The sequence below is a fragment of the Equus caballus genome, chromosome X (genome assembly GCF_041296265.1).
Source record: "Equus caballus isolate H_3958 breed thoroughbred chromosome X, TB-T2T, whole genome shotgun sequence".
Lineage (NCBI taxonomy): Eukaryota > Metazoa > Chordata > Mammalia > Perissodactyla > Equidae > Equus > Equus caballus.
Genome location: NC_091715.1, coordinates 12722549 through 12746562, shown reverse-complemented (window position 1 = coordinate 12746562; position 24014 = coordinate 12722549). Strand labels below are relative to the sequence as shown.

General features: G+C 41.8%; 1 protein-coding gene across 5 annotated transcripts; it reads left to right on the top strand.

Moving 5' to 3' along the window:
* Nucleotides 1-760: 760 nt before the first annotated feature.
* Nucleotides 761-23192, top strand: RBBP7 (RB binding protein 7, chromatin remodeling factor). 5 transcript variants are annotated; one of them, XR_011434847.1, is made up of 12 exons: nt 761-1261; nt 2097-2241; nt 6677-6822; nt 10237-10410; nt 11455-11570; nt 15087-15247; nt 15696-15822; nt 15944-16021; nt 16620-16696; nt 19544-19724; nt 21842-21952; nt 22744-23192. XR_011434847.1 is itself a non-coding variant. In XM_023633838.2 (12 exons), the coding sequence occupies exons 1-12, from the start codon at nt 1246-1248 to the stop codon at nt 22810-22812; spliced, it is 1278 nt and encodes a 425-aa protein (XP_023489606.1). In that variant the 5' UTR covers nt 761-1245; the 3' UTR covers nt 22813-23192. The 5 variants fall into 5 exon arrangements, 3 of the variants coding, with proteins under 3 accessions (XP_023489606.1, XP_023489608.1, XP_070113798.1); XM_023633838.2 differs by having other exon boundaries at nt 19544-19601; XM_023633840.2 differs by having other exon boundaries at nt 870-1261; nt 10264-10410; nt 19544-19601.
* Nucleotides 23193-24014: the final 822 nt, after the last annotated feature.

Genomic DNA, 24014 nt, shown 5'->3' with positions numbered 1-24014 from the left:
GCCCGCATTCTCCTCACACCCACGCGCTCCTCAGGGGCTCCCAAGTTCCAGGGCAGACAGGGCTCAGGCAAGCCGGCCCCTGGTCAGCTCAGCCCAACTCTTCTCAGCCTCGCCAGCTTGGGATGCGGGTGCTCTGGGACCCCCGCAGGTGACAAGAATGACTCAGCTGGGCCTGGGACAGAAACAAGAATGCCAGTGCAGGGACAAAATCCGCTGCAGGACGCGAGGCCACAAATCATCATTTTTAAGGACCCAAATTTGTGAACAAACGAAAATGTAATTCAAGCGAGCGTCGGGCCGTTGGCGGCCTGGGCCAGCACAGGCCGCAGGTTTAGCCAACAGGGAGGCCCGGCGGCTTCTGCAGTCAGAAAACGCCCGCGGCCTCTGCAAAAATTCCCCTTTGCCTCCGACAAACCCCACCTCGGCTCGACTGGGCCCCAGGAAAGGCCAGTTGGCTGCAAGGAGACCTTTCAAGGTGCACAGAATTGCATGCTCGTGATTACTGGGGAGACTGCGGGCACAGTAATCTCTCGAGACTAGAAACCATTTTCTTTTCTAGCTCTGAGATTTTGCTTGGCTAAGCGGCGGCAGCTTCCCTGCCCCCTCCCACCCCCACCGCCACAGCCTCTGCAAGCAGCCACGCCCCGCGGCCCCCGAGGCTCGCCTCTGCGAGGCTCGCAGCCCCCGCGCAGCCCGCACGCCGGGCCCCCATTTGCCCCACCCCCAGCGCACCCCCATCCGCCCCCGCGGCCGGCCCTGAGAGCGCTGGGCGAGTCCTTGCGCCTGCGCCCCGCCAACTTCCTGCCGCGGAACGCCCCGCCCAACCCCAGAAGCCCGCCTCCGAACGCCGCGTGAAACCTGCCTGCCGCACGTCATTGGTCGAGACAACGAAGCCGTTGGCTCCCAGGCCCGCCTCTCCACGGCCTCTTGCTTTTCCCAGGGCGGATGCGCCTGCGCTCAGCTGCCTGGGCGGGCTGAGAGGCGCGGGTTGAAAAGTCTCGTTCCAAGTTTGGAGAGAGAGAGAGAGGGAAGAGCGCCTCAGACCTCGGTACCCGCGAGCGGGGAGGAGGCAGGAGGGAAGGACGCGGCGTCTGGGGAGCACCCAGGCTGGGAGCCGGAGCTCAGGCTTCGAGAGCTAGAAGTGTGTGACGCGCCTGGGAAAGGCAGGAGCGCCTGCGGTTGGGCTGCTCTTGGCTCGCGAGGGGAGTCTGAGGCGGCGGCGAGGGGCGAACGACCCGACGCAAGATGGCGAGTAAAGAGAGTAAGAGGCCCTGCGGGGCGGCGCACGCCGGGGCGGCGGGGGGCGGCGGGCGCGCGAGGCCGCGGCACGCGCCGGCGAAAGGCGCGAATTGGCGTGCAGAGCAGGGGGCGGGGCCGGGCGCGAGGCTGGGCGCGCGCCTCGAGGGGCCTACGCGCGACGGGGCCGCGGCGCGGAGGGCTCCGAGCACTTCCGGAGCCGGGCGCGGGGCCGCGAGGTGGGCCCCCTTCCACCTCTCCCCCGGGCCCCCCCTCCGGCCGCGGCGCTCCCTCCCGCGCCTTCGGTCCCGGGCAGAGGCAGTCGCCGCCGCCGGAAAGCGGGCACGGCGGTTCCTTCCACGCGCGCGCATCGACCGCCTCGGGGTCGCGGCCCTTGTCCGGGGGATTCTGGAACCCGCTGGCCTATGGCTGCCGACGCGGGCTTCTGGGGAACGGAGGCCTCTCTTGGTGGGGGATGGAGGGCGCGGGCCGAGGGGTTTTTGCTACACGTGGATTCGTTCCCCGGGGTGGGTCGTGGTGCCCGTCTACATACGGGTTGTTATCTTAGAACAGGTGCGAACGGCCGTCAGTGGCGAAACAATTTCGATATCCGTGTAATTGATCATCTAATTCTGTATACGCAGGCGGTATTGATCTCAAAGTGCAAAAAATAAGCTTCTTGGTGTTAATATTCTCTCCACGTTCTGGAAGAGCAGTTAGTTGTTCGCGTCCAAATTAGAGGGAAAGGGAAAGAGTAGATTAGGTGTGGCCATCTCGAGGTGACCTCCAGTATCCGTGTACAGATTGTGCCTTCGCTCCATCTCAGCTACTTAATCGTATGGGCTTTCTCCAAATTTCAGTGTTTGAAGATACTGTGGAGGAGCGTGTCATCAATGAAGAATATAAAATCTGGAAGAAGAATACACCGTTTCTTTATGACCTGGTTATGACCCATGCTCTTCAGTGGCCGAGTCTTACCGTTCAGTGGCTTCCTGAAGTGACTAAGTAAGGGTTTCTGGCAACTTTTATTTTGCACAAATTTAACTGTTGTCCTGAATTTCGTAGTTTGGGCATTTTATACATAGAACAGAAGCATGTAATCAATTCAGCCTTTGGATGAGGTGGCAGGTGATTTTTATTTTTGAAACTGAAGTGTTTTATGGGATGATTTCTGACGTATAAGCGTGGCTTTAAAAGGGGAGAAGAAATCTGTGAGGTTAATGATATTTGTAGGAAGCACCAGATATATTGGACATTTCTTGAGCTTAAATATAGAGCAGCTCTCTTTGGGCCTCAGACTAATGGATTTCTTTAAAACTTCATAGGAAAATAGCATATGTACAGAAAATTGCACAAATCATAAGCGTACGACTTGATGAATTTTTACAAAGTGAACACACCCATGTAATCAGCCACCAAGATGAATATGTTTTAACTGGCAAAGGGGGAAAGAATTTAGTAACAGTTCACCAAAGAATAGCTGTTATTGGTTTACAATATGAAATACTTTGAGGTTACTGTTGGCCTTCATAAGAGTATTCTTTTCAGCTATATTTAAAATTTCTCTGGTATAATTACATTTATTGAGCACTTAGAACAGAGCCTCACACACATGGAGAGTTTTGTGTGCTATTTGGTTTAATACAACGGTATTATGATTACTTTTTATCATCCTTGTTTTACCGATGTGGAAAATGGGGCTGAGATGCTGAATAACATGTCCAAGATCACACAGCTGGTAAGTGGTGGATCGGGTTTTTGAACCCAAACCGAGTGGCCCTAAAGTTGAAGTATCCCCTGCACTAGATTACCTTTCTTGTATACTTGCACTTTTTCTAGTAGGAATTTGGCTATGCACTTTACTAGTGTATTAAATTTGGGTATCATGAGCATATAATTTAATGAAGGTTAATCAAGCTCTAATCTAGAAAGGGGATTTTGCCACAAGTTATAAAAATAAGAGTAAATTAATTTTATATAAAATTACTCGTATAGTGGCCAGATTCTCCATATGCGAACGTTGACTTCCATACAGATGGGGCTTCCATTTGGGTTCCCAGAAATCTCAATGTAAATACACAGATGTGGGAAGAGTAGCCAAGAACTAAATAATGGAAATGTCTAAGCATTGATATTTATAACAGCTTTAAATATCAAATACTTAAGGGTATTCAGATTCTGGTTTAGAGTGTCTTGTGTGTTTTACTCTTTGTGGTTTTTTGTTAAGCAAATGTAAAACTTCAACAACTTAATTTGCATTCTCTTGGGTCTTTTTGACCTACTGTCACAGTAAGGAAAGAGCTGGGGCTTTAAGGTTAGAGACCTGAGTTTGAATCCTGCCCCCTGCTTTGTAGCTTTGTGAATTAGAGCAAGTTGGTCAGTCTCTCTCTCAGACGGAGTTGTCTGGTCTGTAAATGGAGGTGCTGATGGTACTGGCTGCGTACGTTTGAAGGAATTAAATGAGATGGTGTATGTTAAAGTGCTGGCGCAGAGTAAGTACACAGTAGGTGGTGACTGATGCTGATTTTTCCAGCCCTTCTCTTCAGAAATAATTTGTTAGATAGGATGGAATAACACTGTATTTCTCCGTTTGGATTTCAATGAAAGCTGCTTACTGAAGTCTTTTTAAAATGTTACCTATGATGTGTTTTGCATAAAGATTTTAAAGATAACAGAGTTCTATGTTCTCAGCCCAGATACTGCCTTTGTATTAATGCTTGGGAACCTAACAGAAAATACTTTAACTAAATTATGTATTCCATGGTGTTCTTTGCATACAAAGAAGTGGGATCTGGTTGTGGGACGTGCAGTGGCTCTGGGAATGCAAGAAAATGCCAGCCAGCTTGCATTCTTGGATGTTGGGGACGGTTGTGTGGTGTTTTGCAGAGTTCTCTTTGGGGGATGAAGGGCCTGTGATTGTGTTTTGTCACTATACAGAACAGTGGAAATGTTGGCTATTCTTACTGCCTGCCTCTTTGAGGAGCTAGACTGTACTCAAACTCATAAGGCCTTCTGCCTATATACAATATGTTTCCCAATGATTACTTGGACTTTCTGAGCTGTTGTCCTTAAATTGAGTTAGATAATTGTCCAGATAATTGATTTGGCTTTTAAAAATTTTTATTTAGGTGTCTCTAAGAGATTGTTTTTCCAACCTAGTAGATCGTGGTTTCATATCTCCTATTAAATAATTTCTTAAACATGTTTAGACTGACTAACTTTCTATCTAAAAAGCTTTGTAATCGTTCAAATTCAGACGGTACAAAAGGGCATAGAGTGAAAAATAAGTCTTCTAATAAGTTCTCCTAGTTCCCTTACCCAGAGTGGAGTCAGTCATTGTTTGCAATTTCTTAGCCATCATGCCGGCATGAAGTATATACATATATTTTCCTTCCGTCGTTTTTTCTGGTAGTAAGGTGCTCACTTAACTTTTTAATTAGGAGTTTATATTGGAGACTTTTTCCTATCAGCATACTTAGATATAATCATTTGTTTTAAGGGCTCCATAGAATTGCGTTTATGGATATACCATAATTTATGTCAGCAGTTCCTTATTGATGGATATTTAGATTGTTTTCAGTCTTTTGCTGCTTCAGACAGTGCTGCTGAGAATAACCTTGTGATAATCTGTGATTGTTGGGTGAATTTCTTAGCAGTGGAGTCAAAATGGTCAAAGGATTCTGGCACTGAAAATGGACGAGGTCGGGGGCTGGCCCCGTGGCCGAGTGGTTAAGTTCTCGCGCTCTGCTGCAGACGGCCCAGTGTTTCGTTGGTTCGAATCCTGGGCGCGGACACGGCACTGCTCATCAAACCACGCTGAGGCAGCGTCCCACATGCCACAACTATAAGGACCCACAACAAAGAATATACAACTATGCACCGGGGGGCTTTGGGGAGAAAAAGGAAAAAATAAAATCTGAAGAAAAAAAAAAAAGAAAATGGACAAGGTCTTATGAGTGCTTCTGCAGCCTTAGGTGCATCCAGTATTGGAGGAAAATATTGGTTCAGGAAAATAGGCTTGTATTTTAATGATGGAGATGAAAGGATTTGTAGTAAAAAGAAAAATCCTTCTATGATGATCAAGTGAGGGGAAACTGGAATAATTGAATTTGAGAGTCAAGAGGAATTTTTCCGATCCTCCGTCCATCTTGGGACTGTGTTCCTTAGAAAGGTCCTGTGACGAACTGACACGTTTACCTGTAACTTTTACCTGTTGGTCTTGGTTTTTCTGCTTAATCCCATAAAAAGTAAGTCGCTTCCTTCCTTTTGTGTTAGCCCTAACATTGCTCTGTGGTGCCTCCTTTCTCTTAAGCATTCCTATTTCTTTTCAAATGGTTCTCATGAGATATGTTTAAGTTCCCTTTGATTTTGAGCCACTATTTCTGGAAAAGGTTTCATTTTGTCTAAGCCCTCCTAAAGTACCTTGCCAAAACCTAATTTTCTAAGTGTGGTTTTTCCAGTTAAAAGTGGGCAAGTGCTCATGCACATTACCTCACCTCTCCCCATATAAGTTCATCTAAGATGGAATTAATTACCCTTTTTGATAGCTACATTATATTCTTGGCCTCTGAACATACATAGACTAAAACTCATGTCTTTTTTCAAACGAGCTGCTATTGCTTAGCCATGGCTGCCTTATTCTGTTCTTGGGGTTGTATGTGTATTTATTGTTCTTTTTTACCTTAAGCCAAGTCTTGGCAAAATTTCATCTTGTATCTTTTTTGGTTATTAGTAAATTACATGCCTAGAAGTAACCCCCAAACCTTTTTTTAAAACCACTGAATCCTTTGTACAGAAATTTAGAAACAGATAAGCAGCCTAACTTGTCTGGTGTTGGGATTCAGAGCCCTACTTCTTGGTCCTCCTCACTGAGGTGGGACCATAGAGTGCAGATGAAAATTCGTATTCTAGATAATATGAATGAAAAAGCCTTGTTAATAGATAAAGATGCAAAATCACTGCTTGGACCAGGGTGCCAAGAGCCATCAGCAGGTTTTTCAGCCTCAAAGTGAGTTTCCATAGAACAAGGTAACAAAGACCTTCCCCCCGCCCCCAGCCGTAAAATTGAGAATGCCCATTTCATAAATTTTAAGCACCATAAACATAAAGAAGCGGTTTTCACATCATGCCATTTGCACTCATAACCTATTTTTTAGATGAAGAAACTGAGGCCCACAGGAAACTTGTGATTTAAGAAATTGCATATAGCTAATTTTAGTTTGAGCCAGGATTTAAACCCAGTTTTGCTAACTCAACATTTTATTCTTTCCATTCTACCTTGTTGCCTCTTAGTGGGAAATTGGAAACATCTAGCATTAAAATGGAAGTTTTTTTTAGGCGAAAAGTCATGATTTATGAGTATGGGGATTGGTGATGGATTGAATTTGTTAGCAACTAATTTCTTGTAGGATTAGTGTGACTTATTTTCTTTCCTAAACAGACCGGAAGGAAAGGATTATGCCCTTCATTGGCTAGTGCTGGGGACTCACACATCTGATGAGCAGAATCATCTCGTGGTTGCTCGTGTCCATATTCCGAATGATGATGCTCAGTTTGATGCTTCCCACTGTGACAGTGAGAAGGGTGGTAGGTATACCATATATTCCAGTATTGATGTTTCAGGGAGTATGCCTCTTTCTAATTATATGTTATTAAAATTTTATGCTAATATATTTTGGCTCAGCAGTTTAACTTCTAGGACTTTATCCTAGAACTATGCACCCACATGTGCACAAGGATTTCACAATAGCATTGTTTGTAGGATTGAAAAATTAGGATCAACCTAACAACCCTGATGTTAGTTCATAGGAAATTGGTTAAACACGTTATGTTATGTTTGAAGTACTGTGCAGCAATTACTAAGAATGAGATAAATCTGAAGTTTTATACACGCACAAAGAATGAGATAAATAATGTATGCACTTGTATGGAAAGGTTTCCAAGGTAAATTGAGTAACTGGTATTTGTGATTATAGTACCCATTTTTGTAAAAGTAATAATGTGTTGATGTATGCATAGGAAAAAGCCAGGAGGCATATATAGCAAACAGTTAATCAGTCAATAGTGGGATTTTTATGGAAGCTGTTGAGCCCCACTGCCCCCACCCCCACCCCCCACACACGCATTCCTCTCTTTTGGTATTCTCATGCTCACAACCACCCAAGTTTGGTGATTTTGCTAGGAGGACTCATAAGACTCGATAGCAAATTATGCTCATGGCTAAAGTTTGTTACAGTAAAGAATATAGAACAAAAGCAGCAGGAAAAAGATTTGCAGAGAGGGCTGTCACAAGTCTCGTCCAAGGCTACACAGGACGTGCTTTCTCCCTGGCAGTGAATGACAGGGGCACATGCAGCCTATCTCTGTCCAGGGAAACCCATTTGAGTGTCAGGGTCTGAAGCTTTTGTAGGGGGCTGTTTTCGGAGGCACATCCTGCTGGCAACCAGCCATGACAACTGAACCTCAGGACCCCAATAATGAAACCAGGTGTGTATCGTCAACCTTGATATTTGTGCAAAGCAGCCCTGACAAACTGGTACAGCATGGTCCATTGCTCCGGGTGTACACCACAAAATCATCAGTCCATCAGTGACATGAGGAACATTCTGAGGTCCATGTTCCCAGGAGTTGGCCAAGGGTCAGTCATGGTCCCAGTGTCGCTCAGAGCTATGAGGACTAAGCAACCAGACCTGCTGGGTTAGTGCTTTCCACACTGCCCCAAATGTTTTAATAGATCTTAACATTTTCCAGTATTTGCTTTAGGTTTTTTTCTTATTGAAAATAAAATGTTGCATTATAGCTAAAGTCTCACCACCACCCATTCCTCCCTGCCTCTCCAGAATTCATCACTGTCCTGAAATTAGTGTGCCATTTTCAACTGTTTGTATTTTTATTATTCATACACTAATGAGTATACATTAATGTTGTTTAGCAGCTTCCTTTTTTCAGTCAATATTGTTTATGTGTCTGTATACTGTGTAGATGTCTGTGTCATTCTTTTCACTGCTGTAAAGTATTCCATTGCGATTAAACCTGAGTTTATCCCTTCTACCAAGGGGCGGTTGGATTGTACCTGTGTGGTTTTTTTGCTCTTCCAAACACTGCTTAGTGAACATCCTTGCCATGTCTCCTTGTACACATGTGGGAGAATTTATCTAGTGGAGTGGAACTCCTGAGTTATATAGAATATTCATTGTCAACTTAAAATAATATGAAACTATTTTCCAAAATGATTTACTCAGTTTATCACTCCCATATTCACAGTCCATTCCCCTACAACCTTATGCATTATTTCTGTAAATACTGTTGTAATCAGAAACTTTTTAATGGCTTTTGGTCCTAAAGTATGTACTTATTGGACTTTCAGCTTAAGAATTAGTCTCTGTGTATAATATATGGATATATTAAGTTATTGAAGTCACTTGTCCAGTGTATTACATTCTAACAAGCGACTGGAATAATTCAGTTAACACTTTTTTTAAATTTTCAGTTATGATATTTTTAATGGATACTGTTATCATTAAAATAGTGGTTTTTCAAACTTTTGAGTTTGAGAGAGCAAAGCCCTATATTCAAAGTAAATCTTAACTGGAATCCCAATTTTTTAAAAAGAGAGCTATTCAGTTTGTTTTAACTAAAGGAATTGGGAAAATTGAGCGTCTTGGTAGCGGAAGGGTTAGAAAGTGCTCTTGGAGTCCGTGGGGATGAGAGGTTGAAAAATCAAAGTCGGGGCAGGTTTGGAGCAGTGTCTCAGGAGGGAGGAGGTGAGGGGATCAAGAGGGGTGGTCTTAGAAAGGCTGAGGCACATTTCTTCCACTAACACGAAGGGGAGGCCAAGAAGTGATTGCATGTGGTTGTGTGAGAGTAGTTGTGTGGAATGGCATGTGAATTTTAGCCACACAAAAATAGTAAGCTGTGTTTGCCATAAGGAAGAATGGCTGAACGCTGATAGTAAGCCATGGGAGCCAGTGTTCATTAAGCATCCCCACATAGCAGGAGCTGGCGGAAACAGAAATGGTTTACTGCTTTCCATGTGTTTTCACCAGGCACCGGCCATTCCGTTTGACTTGCTACCTGCCTGGCTGCGTTAGGCATTTGAGTTAAGTGTTCCCTAACCTGAGGCACAGGGTGAGCTAAAAAGGAATGTGCAAAGAAAAAGCAATATAGATCAAGAAGAAATAAAACAGTTATAATGTGAAGCCTCTGAACTTTTTAAGTGTCAGCAACTAATTCAGGTTTTTTTCTATGAAACGTTCAAAGATGGTGTTTTTATCTGCTATTATCTGCTTGGATGTTCTCTACTTGTATTGTTTCTGCTATCATCTTGCTGCTTCTGAGAAATTAGACTTTTTATGTGGCTTTGTTACTTTTCCAAGGCCTTTTTAATAACTAACAATGTAGTCTTATTCGCACAGCAGATAGAGATGTTAGCCCCCTCGTAGCTTTGGCACTCCACTAGCAGTTGAACCAAGTATGCTGGTGGAATCAGCACATGTATTGATTGGGGTTGGGTGGGAGTGAGTTAGCATGGATTTCCAATTTGAGGATGTGTCTAACTTTAGACTGAAGGGGCATTCATACCCTGAGCGTGAAATCTTCCCTGTCTTAATGAACCCTAAAATAAGATGCTAATTCACTGTAGCACTTCCAAATGAGTTGTATTTGAACTAAAAGACAGAGATGTGTTTATTACGTGGTTATTTGAAGTTTATTGAATAACTATCATCTTCACATCTGAAAGAGGCCGATTTTCAATTGTTTTAAATCCAAAGCGGAAGTGAATTAACTTGTATAAAATAGCTACCAATATTTTCCAATGAAGATGAGCTTTGAGAATAAATTAATTCCAAGTGGCAAGTGAACCTCTTTTTGTGTGTGTGTGTTTCTCTCGGATCAACTTGTGTTATATTGTCAAGTTCAAATCTGTTGGGTTGATTAAACTAAGTGACTTGTGAATTTTAATCATAAGTGTATGTGTTTATTTCTTTCTTCTCACATTAGAATTTGGTGGCTTTGGTTCTGTAACAGGAAAAATTGAATGTGAAATTAAAATTAACCACGAAGGAGAAGTGAACCGAGCTCGTTACATGCCTCAGAATCCTCACATCATTGCTACAAAAACACCATCCTCTGACGTGCTGGTTTTTGATTATACAAAGCACCCTGCTAAACCAGGTATGTAGTAATAAAGTCAGGCCATTGCTTGACCATTTGTCTTAATTTGGAATAATTGCTTTGAGGTTGCTCAAACTACAGTATACTCTATAATTTTTAAAGGTTTAAAAATTTTTCGAGGTCCCATGACCACCCTCCAGTTGAGTGATTTAACAGAAGGACCTCAGGACAGATTATACTCCTGGCTAAGACTTATTATGGCAAAAGATAAGAGCAAAAGTAGGAGGAAAAAGATACATATCAGGCAGAGTCCAGAGAGGTCAGGCACAGGCTTCTGATTCCTTCCCCGCTGGGGCCACACAGAATGTGCATTTTCTCTCTAGCAGCAAACCACAGGGACACATGCTAAATGTCTCTGCCCAGGGAAGCCTGCTTGAGTCTCAGGGTCTGGGGTTTTTTATGGAGGTCTGGTCACACAGGCACATCCTGCTCTATGACCAGCCATGGTAGAGGAAACTCAGGACCCCAGCAGTGAAGCCAGATAAATCATGACTCTTGCTAAACAATCCTACAGGTCTTGACAAGCTGCTACAGGGTGCCCCACTGCTCTAGGCGTACACAACTTCATCATCAGTGACATGAAGAATTTTGTGAGGGTTATATTCCCAGGGGTTGGCTAAGGGTCAATCATGATTGCAGGCTACCCTGGAGACATGCAAGGACTGAGCAACCAGATCTGCTGTGTTAACTCTTGCCTTACAAAAATATTTTTAAAAATTGACCCGGGCGTGGGGTGGGTTGTCACCACACAAATTTGTGGGATGGCTGTAGTTTTCAGTCTTTTGTGTTAGAGCCAGTACTAGATTTTGCCAAGGAATCAGTCATTTTATGGTCAGGAGACCTGGTTTGCACTGAGTATTTGAAATGAAGCACAGAGAAGACCTTTTCAAGGCGGCTATGGGTCAGACCAAGTCCTTGTTGATGTGCAGTGCTTTTCCAAGCATTATAATAAATGTTATGGCTCACTCAGGAGTGAGAATTTGCTCTTACCAGTTCTGGTAAACAGAATCATTTAGTACTTAATGTATTTCTTTTTTTCTTTAGACCCAAGTGGAGAATGTAATCCTGATCTCAGACTAAGAGGCCACCAAAAGGAAGGCTATGGTCTTTCCTGGAATTCTAATTTGAGTGGACATCTCCTAAGTGCATCTGATGACCATGTGAGAAACTTGTTCTTCCTAATCTACTCATGCACTGAGAGTTGAAGGCAGTGTCATGGACACTTCTGCCCCAAAGGAGCACTATATAGATGAAAGGTTTCTAAGATAATACTGATGATGATTGTGATAACATTTTCACAGGATTTAGAGCAATGGTTATTGAACTGCCCTTTTGGGCACCTTAGGATTCCACAAAACTCTTTTGAAGCAGCCTTAGAATGGAGGGAAGGTGGGTAAAAATAGTGGTGGTCCATTATTTAAAAGCAGATCTCTGTAGTGGGAACTCTATAAAGTGTTTGTGAGGCCTGATTAATATAAATTACATTTTAGTTTACTTTTCATTTTTGTAAGTGTACAATTCAATGAGTTTTAGTATATTCACAAAGATGTGCAATCATTACCACTGTCTATTTCTAAAACATTTTCATCAAATGTCGCAAAAAGAAACTCCATACCCATTAAGCAGTCAGTCCCCACTCCCTCCCTGCCCCAGCTCCTGGCAGTCAGGACTTTCGAACTCTATAGATTTGTCTATTCTTGATATTTCATATAAATGGAATCCTATAATATGTGGCTTTTTCTCTCTGGCTTCTTTGATTTAGCACAGTGTTTTTAAGGTTCATCCATGTTGAAGCATATGTCTGTTGCATTTCTTTTTATGGCTGAATAATACTCCATTATGTGGCTATACCACAATTTATTCATCAGTTAATAGACATTTGGGTTGTTTCCATTTAGGGGCTATTTTGAATGATGTTGCTGTGAACATTTTGGTACAAGTTTTTGGGTGGGCATATGTCTTCATTTCTCTTGGGTAATTACCTAGGAGTGGAATTACTGGGTCATATGGTAACTGTGATTAACTTGTTGAAGAACTGCCAAACCCCTTTTGCAAAGCGACTGCACTAGTTCACGTTTCCAGCAGCAGTGTGCCAGGGTTCCAGTTTCTCCATGTCCTCACCATGCTTGTTATTGTCTATCTGTTTTATTATAGCCATCCTAGTGAGTGTGAAGTGGTATCTCGTTGTGCTTTTGATTTATATTTCCCTGATGACTAATGATGTTGAGCATCTTTTTATGTGCTTATTGGCCATTTGTATATCTTCTCTGGAGAAAAATACATATTGAAATCCTTTGTCCATTTTTAAATTTTGTTTTTGATTTTAGAGTTGTAAGTTTTTGTATTTTCTAGATACAAGTCCTTTATCATATATATGATTTCAAAAAAATTTTCTGCCATCCTGTGAGTAGTCTTTTCACTTTTTTGATGTCTTCTGAAGCGCAAATGTTTTTAATTTTTAGTCCAATTTATATATTTTTTATTTTATCACTTGTGCTTTTGGTATCATATCTAAGAAACCATTACATAATCAACATCACAAAGATTTGCACTTAAATGTTTTGTTAGAATTTATAGTTTGAGCTCGTATATTTGAGTCTTTGATCCATTTCGAGTTAATTTTTGTATATGGTGTAAAGTAGGGGTCCAACTTTGTTCTCTGCACGTGGAAGTCCAGTTTTCCTAGCACCATTGTTGAAAGACTCATCTTTCCCTATTGAGTTGCCTTGGCATCCTTAATATAAAGTATTCTAACCATTAACAGTACCACAGAAATGCAAAGTGATCTTGTTTTAATTTATTCTTGGTCAGTGTTTGTAGGATTCCTGTCACTATACCTTGTTTTGTGGGTCCTGTACCACAAGCAGAAACTGGTGTGACTCCAACCAGAAGCCAAGAGTAGACCTCGGGAGCTTTGGAAAGCTTATGTAACTTGGCCACAGTTAGCATTTTACGTTGGCTTCATGAGAGCAGGTTCCTTACCTCCTTTCTTAGTATATCCCCATGCCTAGAACAGGGCCTGTCACATCGCAGACCTTCTTTGTATTTCTGTCGATTGCAATTTCTGTTAAGCTTTTTGAAATACTGAAAGTAGATAATTGGCCCAGTCAAGCTTCTTTAGTTGCAGGTAACCAAAACCGACTCTGGCTAATTTAAACAGAAAAGGAATTTATTGGAAGGGCATTGGGTAGGGTAGCTGACAGAATTGCCATGATAGCTAGAAAATGGCCCGGAAAAGAAAGGAAGAGGTCAGATCTACTATCCAAATCAGGCCAGTTGAGGACGTCACTCTTGCCACCTCTGGAAAGTGGATGTTACTCCCCCCCACCCCCCGGCCATCAGAACAGATTCTCCCTGGTCCTGTTTACAATTCAGAGTCCTGCTCGGACCGATGGAGCCTGTGTCATGTTCCTGCAGCCCTGCTGCAAGGGGGGCCAGGAAGCAAGGGTCTGCCTTAGTTCTCTGAAAGGAACCTTTCCTCCGTTTCTCTCAAGGTGGATATGGGAGAGTCTCCCAAACAGGGAGGATGGGTTGTACTCAGTAACTTAATTACTAGTACTTTTTGAAGATGCCAGGCTGGGAGTTGCTGGTCATAATAATAGCTGACGTTTATCAAAGGCTCCGCATGTGCCAAGCATCTTACTAATCTCTCCGGGACCCTTCTGAGGTGAGGAGCAGGGGAGAAGGGCAGGAGTTCCCCACGTCCCTTTTTCTTCAGTGCGTGTAAATTGTGCGTCTGAGTGTGTAAGTATCAAGAGAGACTAAGGGCACATATATTATGTAGAATTATTCTTTTGTTACTGGGAAGTAGCTTTGTTACAGAAAACCTTTCAGATGAGAAGGTGATTTAAAAAGAGATGAAGCCCATACCAGTGTCAGTGGAATTAGTGCAAATATACCTTAATGGATTTACCTCTTATTTTAAACCGTTGGATAAGAATCATTGCCCTATAGCTTGTGATTTTTTTTTCCGTAAAAACTTAAGAATGGGATATCAAGAGAAGGCTCTACTCCCAGAACCTGCTGATGTGTGATCTTTGAGGCCTGGGGAAGGCCCCGTGGCCTGTCCTTGGGCTCTGCTGACGTTTCGAGGAGCACACTGTGGTGATCTGTCTGCAGGCCTCAAGCTTTGGCCTCTCAAAGTAGCCTAGTAGGGTTTCTAGGTCATTCACCTGTTGCACTTCCTGATGTCTCTACTGGTTTCTGCTGTGAAGTAAGAGGCTTGTCCAAAGGCTTTTGGTTTTTAAGAGGCACGTTGTAATTTTATTCCCCAGGTTCCCAACCCAGTGAATTTTTAGAATGTGCATTTCTGTTTGGTAGATACTGAATGCCGGGCCCTTAGTGTTGTGCTGTGCAATCTAGACGAATTTCAAATACTTGACTGAATGTATGTAGGTAGAAATTCTAACCTGAGTGTCCCTTGCCTGCCACCATGCTCGGTCTCCCCCTGCCCCCACTACAGTGTATTTTCCTTGCCCTCCACATCTCAGATCATAGAAGCTACACCCATACTATACTCTTCTATTTATGAAGCTTCACTTTTGTTTGTATTTCCTCTGCCTCATGTTTATCTCTAACTTTTATAATAGTTAGTTTTGTTTTTAATGAAGGTTTTTTAAATAAGATGTTGGCATTTAAATTCAATCTCTTACTGCTTTTGTTTTTTCCTCCTTTAGACTGTCTGTCTGTGGGATATAAATGCAGGACCAAAGGAAGGCAAAATTGTGGATGCTAAAGCGATCTTTACTGGCCACTCGGCTGTTGTGGAGGATGTGGCCTGGCACCTGCTGCACGAGTCATTGTTTGGATCTGTTGCTGATGATCAGAAACTTATGATGTAAGATGGAAAGTTCAGCAGAGTCTTGTTATATGGGTGTTATATCAGTGATTGTGGTGGCCTGTGGTTTGATTTCTTTTTTGTTAAGTTATGTCCTGGCCTTTAAAAAAAAAAAGTTTTAGTGAGGTATAATTGACAGAATACACGTATATAATGGTCTTTTTACATAAAAGGTACTGTGCTATATGAACACAATTTTTTATTTTAAAAAGAAAACAGGTATGTAAACATGAAGAAACCTGCTTGGTATAGTGGTAAATGTCAAAATTGGGATCAGGGTGACTTCCGTTGAAGATGAGGGCAGAGAATGATTACATCAGGGCGTGGCTGCAGAGCTGCCTTCAGTCACCTGTTGGTGCTGACATGGAAACACGCGTGAGCACATGAGAAGCGGGGGAGGGTCAAGTGGCTACCTCTTGTGTTGTCTGCCTGTACCTTTGTGTTGCAGATGGGACACCAGGTCCAATACCACCTCCAAGCCAAGCCACCTGGTGGATGCGCACACTGCGGAGGTCAATTGCCTGTCATTCAATCCCTACAGCGAGTTCATTCTCGCAACTGGCTCTGCGGATAAGGTTTCTATGTTTCTGCGTATTTGGTGCACTTGTGCTGCACTGTACACTTGTAATCAGATATTTTTAAATTCTTCTGTAAAGTGCAGAAATGAATTCCTTTTCATTTGCTATCTTTCTTCAGACTGTAGCTCTATGGGATCTGCGTAATTTAAAATTAAAACTCCATACCTTCGAATCTCATAAAGATGAAATTTTTCAGGTACGTCACAGTTTTCTGGTGTTGCTATATCCAGTTTTAGTAACTTTTGGTAGGGAGAAATTTGGAAAAATTTTGTTCTCTTATATATTGGGCATGGGACATTGTTCCTTTTAAAAGCTCCTCTTCTACTCTATAAGTTAACAGTGGGAAATAACTTGAAGCTTTTTGAGAGACTGTTAGTTCAGAAGTAGAAAAAAGCCTTGCAAGACAAGATCTGTCTAAAGAGTGAGATCCAAGGACTTCAGTGAAGGTGTGCCAGCACGGCGGGTCCTTGAGTGAAAAAACGTCTTGTATGTGGTTTAAAATAGAGATTCACATAGGTTAAGATACACCTCATTGAAAATTTTAAAAATTTCTGGATAGCTGGGGCCGAATAAGTTTATTGGGCCCCCTAGTGGAGTTCCTCTGTATTGGGGAGTGTGCGACCTTCCTGGGGGCAGGCTGGGGAGACGGGCCATTTAAGAGCCTTGAAAGGATAAGACAAGGAGGGTGAGGGCTGTAGGCCAAGGAGAGGATACAGAACCCAAGATAGGAGTAGAACAATGTCCACAAACCTAGAAACGGGTGATTGTTTACATTTTCGAATATGTATTGCTAGGTCCACTGGTCTCCACATAATGAAACTATTCTGGCTTCAAGTGGTACTGATCGCCGCCTGAATGTGTGGGATTTAAGGTAACTTAGAACCTGGTGACAAGAAACTGCATAAATATGCTCATTTGGCAGATTATGTAATAATTCATAAACTAGAAGAGCAATTTGCTAACCCCAGTTTAATCTAATATTAAAGTAACTTGTAAGTACCTTTCTGAAAGGTCTTTGTTCTTTAAAAGAGAAGTGAATTGGCAAATGGACTGTAAAATTCCTTTATATGAGTTTTGTTTTTCTGTTAAGATTCAGGCAAGAATTTTGTCAGGGAGTATGTGTTTTAGCATCCAAATGAGTGTATTGAAAACACTCTTGGTATATAGAAAGGGGTAAAGATGTTGGCTGTTCATGTCATTTTGGATCTCAAGTACACCTGCAGGACTGGTCTTTCCCAGAGTTTCTCAGCCGTTTGCTCTTCTTGGCTTTCATGGATTCATCCTGCAGACAGGAGCTCCTGCTGTGGGTTGTGGAAGTGCTGGGGATTCACTTGGGCTGGGGTGAGCACAGTGCATGGTGTCAGAGAGCTTGTGTTCTTCTGGGGCTCACTGTATAAGGACTTTTTTCCAATTCTTAAGTGTCCTTGACTTCAGAGTTGCATTTTAAGAATTTCAGACTCCCTTACTTTTTTTTATTTGAGCCTTTAGAGCCATTAATAAAGTTGCTCAGTTATATACTTATCCATAAGATTTTATCTTAAGTTTAAATCAGTTACCAAAAAAAAAACTTATTTCCTACCTTTATTAAGTGTATTGCCTTAAAGTGGACTAAGTTTTTAGTATATTAAAACCAAGGCTGCCTTAATTACAGAGGCAGCAGACCCATCCTTCAGTGTCTGGAACAGACACACTGCAGAATAAAATGCTTGTATTGTAAAACTTCTGAACATCTAATGTTCTGTGTTCTTATGGAACAAACCCTAGCCATGATAGATGCTTGAAAATGTAGAGAATCTTTAAAGCAGGCATTTAAGTATCTTCTTCTATTTTATTTGAAAACAATTTTAGTATTAAAATTAGAAACCTAAAATAAAACTATATAGTGGTTATACAAAGTGGTGCAGCAAGGTTTGAAAGTCTGATGCTCTGGCAACTGAATTGTCTCTACAGGTGCCAATACTAAACTTGCAGGCATTGTAGAATTTCTTAAAATTCATTCATGACTCTCTCCTGTTAAAACTACACTAGATGACATTATGGATTAAAATGACCAGTGTTGGTAGTTGTACTCCTGACGGGTCTAGCAGTCCCACGTGTTTGGTTTGTTGGATTAGTTTTATAGGGGGAAAGTATCACTTTTTTCAGTAGTTATTACTAGCGCAGTCCGCCTTTGGGCTAGGTAGCAGATAGGGCTGAGATTGGTGTATAACTTCAGAGTGATTTCGCTGTTGAGACTGATGGCAAATTCCACAAAGTGAAATTTTTGAGAGAAGAAAAAAAGTGAAACTTAACCTTTCCTTGACTTATACATTCTGTAGTTAAAGTTGTTCTGTTGACATATCTTTAGACAGATCTGTGATACTGATGTGTAACTGTATCTTACTCCTGGAATGAAAGGCTTGGATTAGAGGGAAGTGTAGGGGCTGGGCATCAGTTCTTTTGTAGATACTTTATATACATTTCACCTTTTAATTTTTTTTATTGAGGTCATAATGGTTTTTATAACATTGTGAAATTTCAGGTGTACATTATTATTTATCAGTTTCTGTATAGAGTGGATCGTGCTCACCACCAACAGTCTAATTTTTATCTTTCAGCATATATGTGTGCCCCGTTACCCCTTTTGCCCACCCTCCAACCCCCTTCCCCTCTGGTAACCATTAATCTGTTCTCTTTGTCCATGTGTGTGTTTATCTTCCACGTATGAGTGAAATCATGCAGTGTTTGTCTTTCTCTGTCTGGCTTATTTCGCTTAACATAATACCCTCAGGGTCCATCCATGTTGTTGCAAATGGAACGATTTTGTCTTTTTTTATGGCTGAATAGTATTCCATTGTGTATATATACCACATCTTCTTTATCCAGTCATCAGTCGATGGGCACTTGGGTTGCTTCTACATCTTGGCTATTGTGAGTAATGCTGCAATGAGCATAGGGGTGCGTAAGTCTCTTCAAATTGTTGATTTCAAGTTTTTTTGGATAAATACCCAGTAGTGGGATAGCTGGGTCTTATGCTATTTCTATTTTTAAATTATTGAGGAATCTCCCTACTGTTTTCTATAGTGGCTGCACCAGTTTACATTGCCACCAGCAGAATATGAGAGTTCCCTTTTCTCCATGTCCTCTCCAACATTTGTCATTTTTTGTCTTGGTTATAGCCATTCTGACAGGTGTGAGGTGATATCTCATTGTAGTTTTGATTTTCATTGCCCTGATGATTAGTGGTGTTGAGCATCTTTTCATGTGCCTATTGGCCATCTGTATATCTTCTTTCGAAAAATGTCTGTTCATATCCTCTGCCCATTTTTTGATCGGGTTGTTTGTTTTTTCATTGTTGTTTTATGAGTTCTTTATATTTTTTGGAGATTAACCCCTTGTCGGATATATGATTTACAGATATTTTCTCCCAGTTTCACCTTTAATTCTAATGCAGTAAATACCATGGTTAAAATATTGAATTTTAATTTAATATTTAGCATTAACAATTTCTGTTCTTCAGCTGTAGTTGTGAACAGCTCTTACCCATTTCCAGAAAGTAAACATCCCACCCTCCTACCAAATAATTAATATAAAATCTCTAATTGATAGCAGTACAGAAACAAGTTGTTTTTAAAGTGTGTGTGTGTTTTAAGATGTGCTTTCTCGGCTGATACTGGTTTTGCAGACATTCATGCTACAAGAATTTCAGTGATGCAAGCTTTATGTTCTTTGTTAATAGCAAAATTGGAGAAGAACAGTCAGCAGAAGATGCGGAAGACGGGCCTCCAGAACTCCTGGTATTTATTGGCTTTCTTATGCACGATGAAATGTCATATGCAGATTGAGCCGTGTATCTGGAAAATGAGGCAGAACTTCAAATTCTAGCTCTCGAAGATGATTTCAAACTGGAGGTCTTGGAGGTTATTGTGATTAGCTTTTGACATTTATTGAAAATAGTAAATAGAGCCAAGTAGGTTTTTATGAATGTTTCACTGAGAAGAATTCGAGCTCCTGGAAAATAGTGTCTAGTACTTTCTCACTGATTCTCAATTGTAGTATCTGTGAGGGGTTTTTTTGGGGGGGAGCAGCTATTGATATTCAATTAGCAATACTTTCTAACAGTATAGAAGAAATTTAATGCCCTGACTTTTGAGTTCCCTCCCCAAAAAATGAATGCTTCGTCTGTGTTGTTGATGCCACCAAAGCCCACCATCTCCCGCTCGTTCCTAATTGAGTCATCTTAGCCTCTCCTCAGCCCTTCTCTCCGTCCTCATCCTTCCCATCTCTGTCAGTCCTTCACTGTACACCCTGAAGCGTTGCCAGACTTAGCAGTGGTTCTTTGTCCTCACTCTGAATTCAACTTCTGTCTCCACCCTTCCTTTGGCAGATAAGCACTGTTCCCTCCCTAACGTGTACTTAGCTCTTAGGCTAGTGCTAATTTTTTGTACACTTGTGCTTTGCCCACCATCTTTAAAGGTAAAGAAGGCCCTTGAGGGTCACCCCTACACACACAAGATGCTCACTCAATCCCACGTTGTGCGGACATCTGAGCCCCCCGTACTCCTTGTCCAGGGTGTTCATGCCCAGCAGCACTGCACACGGTGGCAGAGGTGTGGTGAGACTCCGATGTAGGAGCGTGTTCAGTGGTAATGCCACTGCTGCTTAAAGAGGAGTATTTCTCAGTAAACTGCCACCCTAGACAGATGACAGCATCCGAATGGTGGTGTAACCTGAAAAGTCTGTTTTGTGATGCAGGGCTTCACAGTTTAAGTATTTTCTAGCTAAGGTGTTGCTACCAGCTGTTTTTGTCCAGCTGTTTTTACTTTGGTAACATCTCTATTGAGATGTAAGTCACATACCATGCAGTTGACCCATTTAAAGTGTACAGGTCAGTGGTTTTTAACGTATTCATGGAGTTGTACAACTATCACCACAAGTTAATTTGAAAACATTTTCGTCCTGTCAAAAAGAAACTTCTTAGTCTTTAGCTATCACCCTCCAGTCTTCTCCTTTCCTCAGCCCCTGGCAACCACTAATCTACTTTGTCTCTCTCTAGATTTGCCTATTCTGGAAATTTCATATAAATGGAATCATATAATATGTGGTCTTTTGTGACTGAGTCTTAGCACAATGTTCTCAAGGTTTCCAGTGATTTTTTGATATCACAGGGAGAGGAGAATTACTTTGTATGACTCTAACAATTTCATGATCCTTAAGAAAATCCACTAGGATGTTACTCTTTTCACAAGAGAGCTTGAAATCAAGGGACATTTAAGTGTAGTAAACTGGATACTAACTATAATTTTAATATAACAATATTTTGATTTGATGACTCCTGTATATATTCCAGGCCAGTGGTGTTAAAATATTTTCACTTATGTCCCCCTTAAGGCTATTTTGAAAAGCTGTTTATCTCACCTCACGTTTTTGAACTGATAAAATTCTGAAGTAAAATAGTCGCCTTGCATGTAATCTAGTTGGCAAAAACAGAGGCCTCACTGTCAAACTAGTCAAATCGGACTTCCTGTCAGGAAGTGTGCCTCAGTTCAGAATAGTGTATTCATATTGTCCTTGTGAGAATTGTTTCTTCTGAATCTTTTTTGTCTCTTTTTTAAAGATTGGCACCTGAGCTAACAACAGTTGCCAATCTTTTTCTTCTTCTTCTTGCTTTTTCTCCCCAAACCCCCCTAGTACATAGTTGTATATTTTAGTTGTGGGTCCCTCTAGTTGTGGCATGTGGGACACCGCCACAGTGTGGCCTGATGAGTGGTGACATGTCCGCGCCCAGGATCCGAACCAGCAAAACCCTGGGCCACTGAAGCAAAGGGCGCAAACTTAACCACTCGGCCACGGGGCTGGCCCCCAAGCATACCTTTTAAAAAAAAAAAAAAAAAAGTGGTTGAGGGATAGATTACTAAGCCTGTACCACCCTCCCTCCAAAACGCAGGACAGTGACCCCTAGTTGCAAGACTGATGGTCTAAAAACTTTGACCATAAGAAGATAGGAAACCAAGAATTTCTTTGTTCTTATTAACAGTTTATTCATGGAGGACACACCGCCAAGATATCAGATTTTAGTTGGAACCCCAATGAGCCTTGGGTCATTTGCTCCGTGTCTGAGGACAACATCATGCAGATATGGCAAATGGTGAGCTGAAATACGAATTTTTCCTGAATGACTGTCTTGTAAAGGAGATATTTACTGATGATATAATGTAATAGAAATATTTCAAATATTTAGGTGCTGCATGTTATACCAAATATTTAGAGAAAGGAAACAATCTTTGCAGACCTTTTTCCATTTTAACAAGTCTTTAGTTCAGTACGCACCTGTCAGGTTGGGAGAAATCTCTGTGCATGTCTATAAACACACAGACGTAGACGTGATTCTTGCACTCTGTCACCTGGGCTCTCGGCATCGCTGCTCTTTGTCCAGTGTCTGCTGTGTCATAGGCATGAAGGATCCAGGGGGAAAGTGTCAGTGCATTCACATGATACTGAGGTCTCTGATGATGAGCACTAAGTACTTGACGTTTCTCAGGCATTGAGTTGTGAACCAGCCCTTTCATAAACTTCAGGGCTATCGCTCCCTCTAACTGATGTTTGAAATGCTTTTGGGAAACACTGTTTATGAACAATAACTGAAATAAGTAGTGCATGGGCAGCTAGGTATATATGTGGAATTATACACTGGCAGATAATTTTTGAGAACACTGGCCTGCCTTTTCCTTATTAAAATCCTTGGGGGGAAAACACAGAAAGGAAACTACCAAATAAATTAGTTTAAAAATATGTCCACATTTAATTACTAACACTGAAACACACTGACCAATGAATCCTAAAATCTAGATAGGCAGAATTATTAAATGCTATTTTTAGATAATCTTGTAAAAACCATGGGGAGTTTTACCTATGAATTTATTTGGTTGTTATCTCCAGGCTGAAAATATTTACAATGATGAAGAGTCAGATGTCACAACATCGGAACTGGAGGGGCAAGGATCTTAAACCCACAGTACGAGACATGTTTCTGTTGAATGTACTGCTCCATGAACGCTTGGTTCATCAAGCGCCACAAAGGCAGTGGATAGTAGGGAGTAGAAGTGGGAGGGCATATGGCGTTCTCTATCTTTGATTCTAGCACTTTCAAGTGAGCTATTGCGTACTGTATCATATTGTAGCTTTTAGGGAAGAAAGGAATGTTGCTTAAGAAAGAACATCATGTTTTAAAATACAAGTAGCAGGGTACTGCCTTTGATTGAACTGTTTTAAGTCCTTGTTTTCTCAAACTAAGTGCTTGCTGTTCCCAAATATGCAAGAATAACTTTTACACTTTTTCCCTCCAACACTTCTTGATTGGCTTTGCAGAAATAAAGTTTTAAAATAAATTTTGTTTTATTCTTTTAGAACCTTGGTAGGGGTGTGTGTGTGTCTATCCCTTTCTTTAGGTGTGTGTGTGCGCGTGTGTCCCTTTCTTGTGAGGAAGCTGTTATGTACATACATTGAGAACTGTCCGGGGTACGTGACAGTATCCTAATCCAAAGATGGGGAGAAGCTCCATGTCTGTGTTTTGTGGTTGGGAGATTTGTAAATCTAGAACTACCTTAACCTAATGTCATTTGACCCACATCCTATTTGTGCCTTAACTTGGGCAGTTTTAAATAAACATTAGATTTCTCCCCAAAAGAATGAAAGCTTGTTTGCTTACATGGTAGGTCAGCAAAGGGGACAAACAGGCCTGTACGTTAGTCCCTCAACCTCTTTTGCTAGGGCCTGCCAGCTAGGAATGGTTTTCACATTCGCTTTAAAAAGGTTTGGGGGGGAAAAACCCTCAAAGACCTTGTGTGGTCCACTAAGCCTAAAATACTTACTCGTACCTGACTTAGAGAAAAGCTTGCTGAGCCCTTACATTTGATTATATGTGCTTCAGTACTTTCTGCTCATCATCAGCTAAGATCCTTCCTGTGTGTATATACACAGACACCTATATGTACTTATTTTCCTGCTATTCAACTAGGTGCACCCTGGAATGTGCTAAGAGCAGCCAAGACTGGAGAAATCCACAGTCCTTGTTTTTTTTTAAAACTTTGACAGCAGCTACACTGTAGAATTTTTCTAGAGTCATCTATTTAAAGAGGAAAAAAGGTACTGGCAGAGGTCTGGCTACGTAAAATGAGGCTTATGCCACCCAGGCAGAGGGTGGCCAGTGC

Bases quoted from the DNA above. Each gene is read 5' to 3' on its own strand.
- RBBP7 (XM_023633838.2), top strand. The intron at 10,411-11,454 runs GTATGTAGTAAT...TTTTTTCTTTAG, and splicing joins AAAGCACCCTGCTAAACCAG to ACCCAAGTGGAGAATGTAAT. The intron at 16,697-19,543 runs GTAACTTAGAAC...CTTTGTTAATAG, and splicing joins CTGAATGTGTGGGATTTAAG to CAAAATTGGAGAAGAACAGT.